This window comes from Hevea brasiliensis, chromosome 13 (genome assembly GCF_030052815.1).
Source record: "Hevea brasiliensis isolate MT/VB/25A 57/8 chromosome 13, ASM3005281v1, whole genome shotgun sequence".
NCBI classification, from domain to species: domain Eukaryota; kingdom Viridiplantae; phylum Streptophyta; class Magnoliopsida; order Malpighiales; family Euphorbiaceae; genus Hevea; species Hevea brasiliensis.
The window spans coordinates 83088308-83099192 of NC_079505.1; the positions used below are offsets into that span (position 1 = coordinate 83088308).

Genomic DNA, 10885 nt, shown 5'->3' on the forward strand with positions numbered 1-10885 from the left:
TCTTGGTTATACGTTACTACATTTTCGTCTGTGCCACCTTCGTGTTCTTTTTGCTCTTATCCACGTTTCCTCAATGGCTTCATTCTCACTTTTCTCTCTTCTAAGAAGACGGAACGAATCTTTGCTTCCATCTCTACAACCCATAAATTCCTCTGTCTTTAAAATTTAAACCCCAATTCATTCTCTTCTGAAAGGAGTTATACCGCACTAATATTTTGTAGCCATGAGGCTCCATGTGTATGTATTGCTGGCAAAGGACTTGCTTGTGAGGGACTCGTATGTGAAGCTACAAGTGGGAAAGCAAAAGTCCAAGACAAGAATATTAAAAAACAACACCAACCCAGTTTGGAATGAAGAGTTTGTTTTCAGGGTCCATAATACTGATGAGGACTTGCTAGTGTCTCTTTTTAGTCATGATGATGATTTTGGGTTGTTTAGTGGCTCTGGAGATTTGGTGGGTTGGGTTAGGATTCCGGTTTGGTTGGTTTTAGCAGCTCATAATCAAACCTTGCCACCAACTTGGTTAACTCTTGAAAAGCCCCAAACTGGCAAGTTTATCAATATGGACTGTGGTTAGTGTCTCTACCTCTTTTTATCACTCTCTTGTAAGATTCTTTATTGAAATTGTTTTCTTGTTTTCCTTTAGCTTTGTGACATATTATGGATTGAATACTTACAATTTAGATAGAACGATACATTTGATTGCATGATAGTGCATTTTCTGTTTTGGTTTTTAGTGCAATTTTGGCGGCTTTATATACTTGCATTGTTATAGTAAATAATGTATTCTTATCTTTTATAACAAGAGAGTTCCCTTGTAAAAACTGTAAATAGTTTGGAGCTAATTTATGAGAAGAGTGCTTTGATACCGCATTAAAACTGAACATTCCTTTACACAGGATTGCAAGTGACTGTTTTTTCTCTACACTGGGAGTCAGTGATTTGTTTTTCAATAAAGTCTTTCTCCACTCTAAAAGATTTTGGATTAAATCATCGAAAATGTGTAATATTTTTAGGTCATGTTGTACTACTTTCATCCAAGTCAGTTTAGGTCTGCTCCTTTTTTTCCTTCTATCCTCTAACCCAATATGCTCAACTTGTCTAATTTGAGACTCTTATGTTTACACTTCACATGACCAAACCACCTCAATCTTCCTTTTCTCAACTTATCCTCAATTAGCATCACTCCTACCTTTTCTTTAATACTCTCATTACGGATTTTATCTAGTCTAGTATGGCTACTATCCACTTTAACATGTCTCTCCTTCATTGCCTAATACTTACTACCATATAACATGGCCGGTCGTATGGTTATACTGTAAAATTTTTCTTTCAACTTATTGGGAATCTTGTGATCACATAAAACTCTTGTAGCACATTTCCACTTCAACCATCCGATCTTAATCCTATGACTAACATCCTCTTCATATCCCCCAAGCTTTCTATTGACTCTTTCTTGCGTCTCATTTATTAGAACTACAACATTCGCAAACATCATGCACTAAGGGATACTCTTTTGTATATTTTTCATCAATACATCTATAACTAATGTAAAAAGATGAAGGCTTATAGCTGAACCTTGGTGTAATCCAACTAAGATAAGAAAATCTCTTGTGTCCCCTCTCACTATACGCACAATAGTAGTTGCTCATTCGTACATATATTTCAACACTTGTATGTACCTAATAGATACCATCTTTTATTCTAACACTCTCCATAAGACATCTCTTGGAACACTATCATAAGCTTTCTCCAAATCGATAAAAACCATATGTAGATCATTTTTCACATCTTTATATTTCTCTATCAAGCTTATAACGAGAAAGATCGCTTCTATAGTTAAATGACCGGGCATTAAGCCAAATTGATTGGGAGAGATAGAAGTGTCATGACATAGTCGATGTTCCATAACTTTCTCCCACAACTTTGCAAGGCAATGAACTATTGTAACAACTTTTGGTTGGATCCCTTGTAAGTTTAGGACTTCTACTGATTGCCCTCAACTTGGGGCAACCATAAAATTTCAAATGATTACTTGTTTTCTTGTCAAGTTTTGAGTGTCATGATTGGTTCTCAGCACCCACAACACAGGTTGCAGGTCAGATGCCATGCTTATGCAGTTATTCAATTTCTATTTGTTCATTCAAAAAAAAATCCCCAAATTTGGGTTTACTTGGCCCACATAATTAGCATTTTGAATCTCATAGTCTGTTTGTTTTGTTGATGGAAGTTGCACACAGCCTCTATGGACTATGGTGGCACATACTGATTGAATTATTATTATATGCATAATTCAGATCTCAATTTTAGACTATAAATTCTTTGGCTATGTGTTTTAAGGGCCATGACTCTTCTATCAACCATTTTCTTTGTGCAAAGTCAAATAAAAAGAATGAGGGACATAAAGAAACTGAAGGTCTACTTTTATCTTCTCATGGTATGTATTGCTCCAAAGCACCATGCCTAAAGATGGCACAAGGGAAGAAACTAATGAAGACTATTGCAAATTGTTTGGAGAGGGTTTTCTATAAGAATGAGGAAGCCTCAAGAATTGGTAATTCGTCAGACTCGGCCAGTGCATCATCTGATTATGAGGATTGTGTGGAGGAATATTCATGTAGCTGCAGCTTTGGAGAAGCTATGGAGATTATGAAATCAAGTGACAATAAACAAGAAATGCCAGAAAACCTCCATGGTGTATTTCTTCTTGATCAGATTTATGAGGTAACCTCATATGATCTTTTTGCACCGGATTCACAGTTTAGGAAGGACCTAGCTGAACTGCAGGATACAACAGACGTAGAAGAGGAGTCCTGGACCTGGAAATCAGTTAATATGTCTCATTTAGCACGGACAGTTACCTACACAAAAGCTGCAACAAAGTTAGTTAAGGCTGTTAAAGCTACTGAGGAGCAGACCTATTTAAGAGCTGATGGACGGCAATTTGCTGTCTTGGTAAATGTTAGCACACCAGATGTCCGTATGGAAGCACTTTCAATGTTGAATTGTTATACAAGATAGTGCCTGGACCAGAACCATCTTCAGGAGAGGAATCATCCCGCCTCATAATATCATGGGGCATTGACTTCCATCAATGTACCCTGATGAAAGGTGTGATTGAAGGAGGAGTAAAGCAGGGACTGAAGGAGAGTTTTGATCAGTTTGCCAACTTGTTGGCTAAAAATTTTAAGATGCTGGACTCGACGGAATCATTGAAGAAGGACCAGGTGCTGACAACTTTGGAAGCAGAACATGAGTCAGACTGGGAATTGGCATCTGAGTGCTTTTGGAATTTTACTGTTGTTTCCACAATTTTTATGGTCTTTTGTGTCATCCTGCATATTCTATTATGTGAACCAAGCAAAGCCCAAGGTTTGGAACTTAGTGGACTTGATTTGCCGGACAGTTTTGGACAGCTTATCACTTGTGCAATTTTAGTTATTCAATTGAAGCTAGTATGTAACATGGTTTCACATTTCATACAAGCTAGGTTTCAAAGAGGTAAACATCTTATCCTGTTTTGCTTATAACTTATTAATAAGTTCAATTCCAAAAGGACCTTGAAATTCTTACACTGGTGCAGCTCCAACCCACTACTTATTTAACTGGAATATCTTTTTTCAACAGGTAGTGATCATGGCATTAAAGCCCAAGGTAACGGATGGATTCTTACTGTGGCATTAATTGAAGGAACCAATTTGGCATCCTTGGACTCAACAGGATTTTCAGATCCCTATGTGGTGTTCACTTGTAATGGTAAAAACTAGAACAAGCTCTGTTAAGCTCCAAACTAGCAATCCCCAATGGAATGGTAAGGCGTTTATCTTGTGGGATTCTTTGCTTCATTTTTTCTGCAGTTTTATTGGTTAAACTATTTTGGAACTATAATGCACACGCACTTGAGTTTGATGCTATGGAAGAACCGCCCTCAGTTCTGGACGTGGAAGTTTTTGATTTTGATGGTCCATTTGACCAGTCCACCTCACTTGGGCATGCTGAGATCAATTTTTTGAAGTGCACGTCTACTGAATTGGCAGATATGTGGATTTCCCTCGAAGGAAAGCTTGCTCAGTCTTCTCAGTCAAAGTTACACTTGAGAATCTTTTTAGACAATAACAAAGGTGTTGAAACAATTAAGGAGTATTTGACAAAGATGGAAAAGGAAGTTGGTAAGAAGGTAAATATTTAGTTACTATCCATATGCATCAACTCATCTATCCAGAGTAGTGGCCCTTTAATTTTTTTTTTTTTTTTCTTCTCCCTCTATATTGCACATGGTGAATGTTAGGATTTTGCCACTGATTGCTGCATGTTTTTAACTTATGACAAAATGTTGATCTCATTCAATTTGGGGCGCTGCGGCAGTTGAATTTACGATCACCTCACAGGAATTCAACTTTCCAGAAACTGTTTGGGTTACCACCAGAAGAATTTCTCATCAGTGACTTTACCTGCCACTTGAAGAGGAAAATGCCTTCGCAGGTGCTAGTCATGCTTCCTTGCCAGCATATATGCTTATAGAAAGAAACTGATTGTTGGGATAACCATGTTAGCTGAGTTGGTGCATCATGCTCAACATAAATTAAATGCAAATATTGACACACTAAAATGAAATCTCTGATGTACTCAGAAATATAAATGAGTTCTTCTGTTGAAATTGTAAAATGTTCTTTATCTCAATGATTTTTTGAAGAACTCTGTTCTTTATTGGTATGGAATGTTAATCATGCTATCACTTTGGCAGAAAATTGAATCTTGCGCGGAACGCAATCTGACTTTACATTCTAGGATGATCTCCTCTGATTTGAAACTGTAATGTATTTTTAACGCAGGGAAGGCTTTTTTTGTCTGCTAGAATTGGACACAAAACAAAATATTTCTTTCTCTGAGAGGATATTGAAGACATCCAGGTTCTTCCTCCATCACTGTCTTCTGTAGGTAGCCCTACACTTGTCATAGTTCTGCGAAAGGGTAGAGGTCTTGATGCAAGGCATGAAGCGAAGGCTCAAGATGAGGAAGGCAGACTTGGATACTATTTTCAGTCATTTGTTTCATTCAATGTAGCCAGCAAGTATGGATCTCCTTCCACTCTGAATAATACATTTTTCTCATAGGCGCAGGTGATTCATTGGGCTGTTTCAACAGAACAATTATGGCCTTGTGGAGAAGAAGAACACTGACCGCTGAGCAGAAAGCACAAATTGCAGAAGAACAGCAGCAGGATCAAGAAGAAACTCCTGTCATACTTGCAGACTCTGGATCACTTTTGGATGTTGAAGAGGCAAAGATGTCCAAAGTTTACTCTGCTGAGATGCCTATTAGTGTAAGCAATCAATTCTCTTCTTTTTTGCCTCTCCGTTTTATTTATAAGCATTCAGGGTTACACCAGTGGAGCCTTTTTTATCAGAAATTTGTAATAACTGGCATGGAATATGTAAATCAGGCATGAGTTATATGGCTTTTCATTTCATGTTTATTCACAACTTCAACTATGATGGAGTTATATACTGTAGCATCCTTGTGAGCCAGCAACTTGGGGCTGTACAAGTATATATTAAAACCATCTGAGGACTATAGCCTGATATTCAGGCCTTACAATGACAAGCAGGCATAAGCTTATGCCTATATATTGGAGTTGGGCACTGGACGCTGCCACCTTGTTGTGTTGTCCCTTCCTCAACACACGTTCAAGTTTTTCCAAATCTAAAGGCTATTATTTCCAGGTGCTTCAGTAATCCATGGTTTTTAGGAGGGACTCTATTGATGCCTCACTCTATTTTATATGTTTCCCCTGTAACAAGTGGGTATATAATTTAATGAACTTGTGTTACTGCTGCTTATTCTGTGATGATGATGCAGATAAAATCACTGATGGAAATATTTGGAGGAAAGATGTAGCATAAAATAATGGAAAGATCTGGATGTCTTAATTACACAACTACCAATTGGGAATGCGTGAAACCTGGCATTTTTGAACGACGTCTCTCTTACAGATTCAACTGCCATGTTTCAATCTTTGGAGGGGAAGTCAGCTGCACACAACAAAAGTCTACCATTGCAGATGATGGAGGGTAGGTTGTTAATGAGGTCATGGTGCTTCACGATGTACCATTTGGCGATCAATTCCGTGTATGTAACAATAAATTTTGAAGCCCTGTTGTTTTTCATTGGTTATTATTTATTTAGCTGGTTCTTTTCCTGATGCATTTGCAGGTCAATTTTAAGTACCAGATTGAGCAATCTGCCCTTGCTCATAGTGCATGCAAGTGTGATGTTTATGTTGGAACTACCTGGTTGAAAGGCACCAAGTTCCAGCAAAGGATCACTGGAAACATAACTGAGAAATTCACACATAGATTGAAGGAGATATTTGAATTGCTTGAGAGAGAGGTTCTTTTTGCAATTCAACAAGATGGTGTCATTTTAGAAAACTTGGTGGAAAATGTGGAAGTTTCATGATTCTAATTCAAAAAATATCCCCCACTTTCAATGACCACCACTGGTTGGATCGTGTCAAAGGAATTTTGTTCCTGATTCTAATTCATTCAAAATTTCCAGCCTCACATTGAATTGTCCTGTCAGGAGGCCGCTTTTCTGTTTTTTTCTAGGATAGCTGAATGCTGATATCGGATATTTACCTGTGAAAAATAGTGGAAGTGGAGAAATTTCCTTCTTCCATTGCCCTTTGTTTGGATTTGGGTAAAATGGAGAGAAGATAAGAGGAGAAATGAAACTGATTTTCCTGATTTCTCTTGTTTGGTCGTCAATTTAAAGAGGGATGAAGAGAAAACGATTTTTCAAGGATTTCTCTCCAAATTAGAGGAGAATGGAGGAAGATTATTATTATTTATGAAAATTATCTAAATTCCCTTCTATAGATAGAATAGAAAAATCGTGTCTGCACATTTCCTCCATCAATTTTGCTCCTCTCAGCTGTTCACGGTCACTTTTGTGAACTTTCAGCAGATGGTGTTCATCTATATGGTTGGATCCTTTTCAGAAAAGGGAAAGATGCCGGGGCTTTCCAATTTGAAGTACCATTTCATGCAAGCTGCATCCTTGCCCTACTTGCTGCTCATAATTTATAATCCAATAAAGGCTGGAGGTTTTGTTTGATTTATTCAGCAACTTGTATCTAATTACACTATAAATTGTTAATTAAAAATTAATTTGATGATAAAAATATTACTAAGCAAAATTATTATTATTATTATTATTATTTTTAATAAAGGTGAAAACAATTTTTATATATCTATATTTAAGTTATTAATTTAGACATAAGGAAATAAATGATGATATAATATATTTTTTAATTTTTTTAATTCTAATAATCTCTCTAAATCTAAATATTATAAAAGAAACTTAATTTCATTTTTTTTCTACTTAATTTCTCTTATTTTCCTTGTTGATCATGAAGATTAAATATAGGAAATTGATTTTGCACGGCAATTGAAAGTGAAGATCTGATGTGACATTTCAACTTCTTGAAGTTCTGACTTGCTACTTATAGAACGCAATCCCACAAAAACCATAGGGGAGTCATGAATTCTTCAATAACATTTATATTTTTATTATAAAATATTTACACAATAAAAATACAAAGGATAATATCTGTTGACTAAATTCCAATTGAGGTCAAATTCATATTCAATAATCAAATATTATCCTGTAAAAATTCATTGAAGAGATTAAAAGCTTAACGTGATATTTGGATAAATCATAAGAGATTAAAGAAAATAATTAAAAAAATTATTTTATTTTTTTTTAATATTTTTATAAGTGAAAAAAATTTTAAAAATGTTGAAAGAAAATATATTTATTTTTGATGAGAAAAATGGAGTGATAAAAACAGCTTGTTTTTTAAATTACTATTTTGCCCTAATTTTATAAGGACGCAGAAAAAAAAAAATTAATAATAAAAAACGAAAGCGTTATGTAAATTCAGTGGTGGCATCCGTTTGGTCGTCACATTTCCCCTCACCATAGAGAAGAGACCGAAGGAGAGTGGTGCAGAGCTTAAACAAAGTAACAAGGCTCCATCTGTTCATTCAACAACCTCTCTTTCTTTCTGTAAATTTCTTCTACCTCATTACCATTATGGATCCCAACCCTAACTCCTTCCCAATCCTCTCTTATGTCATGGCCCGCCTTCCTTCTTTCGGACCCAAATCTTCCGACACCTCCTTCGACGTCGAGCAGCCGCCACCTCGCGCTTCGTCCGACCCCTCTTCCAGTCAAATACCCATCGTCTCCCAATTACCCCACTTAACGGACCCCAAAGTCATTGCTTCCATGACTCGCGCCATCTCCGACGTGGTCCAGACCCGATCCGTCCTTCAAACCCTCGGCCCTCGTCCTGACCACGAGACCGTTGACACTGCCAGACTCAAACTCTCTGAAATCGAATCCAACCTCTCCAAACAGCTCGAAGAAATTGTCCTCTCTCCCCGGCCGCCTGAAGTCGATAGGCTTGAATGGCGCGCGCACTTGGTGGACAAGGAACATCAGTGTCGACAAGCAGCCGAGAAAGAGAAGAATTTGTACAAGACGATATTGCAATTGGAGGAGATGCACGTCTCTTACGAGAAGCTGCTGAAGGCGGCGGAGCAGCGGCTGGTGAAGATTTATGAGAAGGCGGAGATGGGAGAGGAGGAGGAGCTGAAAGATAAGGAGGAAGTGGACGAGCAGTTGAATGAAGAGGTTGTGGGAATACTCCAAGAGGTGTCTGGAAAAGGGTTGGAAAGGATCGATTTGTCGAACCGGAGATTGTTGTTCTTGCCTGAGGCGTTTGGAAGGATTCGTGGGTTGAGAGTGCTTAATCTCTCTAATAATCAGCTTGAGGTTAGCTTCTTCCCTTTTATCCATTATTATAAATTTTAATTGCTGGCTTGCAGTAGATAGAAGCGATACACAATTCTCAATTGTTAACGTTCTAGTTAGTAGATAAACAGATTCAAGTTACAAATGATTAGTTGATTGAGATTACTGGGCCACTCGTTTTTGTTGTTGCATTCTAGGCCTTTAGCTTGGGAGTGTTGGCTTTGGCGTTCTGTAACCCGCAATCATATTATCTGCAGCCTGGGTGTTTAATGAGATCCCAATTCCTATTGGTGTACTGCATAACTGATGATTCATGAGTTCTGAAGTCAAGTTTGTGGGGTTTTTGTGCTAGCTGCTAACTTTCTAAAGTAACCGATTGGTGTCCCTAAATGCAATAATAAGCAGTATCAGTAAGGTGGTTCAGCAGACTTCAGTGAACTTAGATAGGGTCCATGCAAATCCATTGATCATTCAGGGTACAAATTTTTTTAGTGATGAAGGGAGAATGTGACCTAGGTTCCAGTTGGTCAAAGCAGTCCTCCAACTTCCTTGGGTTTTTGGTTGAGCTGCATTTTTATGGCACATGCAAAATATTCAAGTATTAGAGCGTGCATTGTATTCATTGGTACTATAAGATCCTGTTGGTCATGAGTATTTAAAAAAATTTGACTCCCCTTATTTTGTTTGCGTGTTTCATTTCCTTTACTTGCTTCTCCATGTTTTTATGCTTGCCTTCAGTATCTCAAATATCTATTAAACTACTTTCTTATGGGTATGCATTTCCCTTTTATGTGTTGTCTCGTATATTTTTCTCCTTTTATCTGGGTAACCTGTCTGAGGAGAACAGGTCATTCCTGACTCAATAGCTGGGTTAGAAAATCTCGAGGAGCTCAATCTTACTTCAAATCTCTTGGAGGCATTGCCAGATTCCATTGGGTTGCTACATAACTTGAAAATTCTAGATGCCTCCAGCAATAAGCTAGAGTCTTTACCTGACTCCATTTCTTATTGCAGGTATGTGTAATTCATTACGGATTCATTCTCTGATCAGGTTTTTTTTTTTTTTTAATTTTCTATACGCTTTCAATGGTTTAGGTCATTGCTGGAGTTGGATGTGAGCTTCAACCGTCTTACATACTTGCCAACTAATATTGGATATGAGTTGGTGAATCTTAAGAGGCTGTCAGTCCAGTTGAACAAGATTCGTTCTCTTCCCACTTCTATTGGTGAAATGAGATCGCTGCAGCATCTTGATGCTCACTTCAATGAGCTTCAGGGCCTTCCACTTTCAATTGGGAGATTGACAAATCTTGAGATCCTCAACTTGAGCAATAATTTTAATGACCTGACAGAACTCCCTGATACGTTGGGTGATTTGACAAACCTCAAGGAACTTGACCTCAGCAATAACCAGATTCAAGCTTTACCTGATACATTTGGGCGGCTGGATAATTTAACCAAATTGAACTTGGAACAAAATCCTCTCGTGATCCCACCATCAGAAATAGTGATGGAAGGGATTGAAGCTGTGAAGAATTTCATGGCTAAGAGGTGGCTTGACATACTGGTGGAGGAAGAAAGGAAAAGCATGCTTGAAGTACAAGAACAAGCACAGACTGGATGGTTGACACGAAGCACATCCTGGATGAAGAATTATGCTGCAGGTGTTTCTGAAAGTGTTTTAGGATATTTAAGTCCAAGATCTCCCAAGGACGCTTACCTTGATCAGCAGCTGTAACTTTGTGGCCCTTTGATATTTGGGCCGTCCCTTCCTTTCACGGCATTGTACACATGAGAAGAGATTGCTGATATGGTTTCTTCTGGTTTTATTGCATATATTTTCATTCTTCTTTGCTGCATTAACGTTAGCAAGAAAAAAAAAAAGAAAATTTGATAAATCTTGTTTTGCTTCCAATCCATCCCATTCCCGGAAGCGATAGCTAGTCATGCGAAAATAATTAGGCAAAGACGCTGCTGTTTTCATTTATTCTATCATAGTTGTGAATCAGCTGGAGGAGGTCCAACAGTCACTCGGTAGCATTTAGCAATGTTATTTAGCTGATTG

The 10885-nt window shown here is 37.7% G+C and overlaps 1 protein-coding gene and 1 pseudogene across 1 annotated transcript; both read left to right on the top strand.

Annotated features, from left to right (window-relative positions):
• LOC110665480 (C2 and GRAM domain-containing protein At5g50170-like) lies at positions 1-7005 on the top strand (annotated as a pseudogene).
• A 935-nt stretch (positions 7006-7940) lies between these two features.
• On the top strand, positions 7941-10679 carry LOC110661225 (plant intracellular Ras-group-related LRR protein 9). The gene is made up of 3 exons (XM_021819836.2): positions 7941-8841; positions 9668-9834; positions 9916-10679. Exons 1-3 carry the CDS (start codon positions 8098-8100, stop codon positions 10556-10558), a joined length of 1554 nt encoding a protein of 517 aa, XP_021675528.2. The 5' UTR covers positions 7941-8097; the 3' UTR covers positions 10559-10679.
• The last annotated feature ends 206 nt before the right edge of the window (positions 10680-10885 follow it).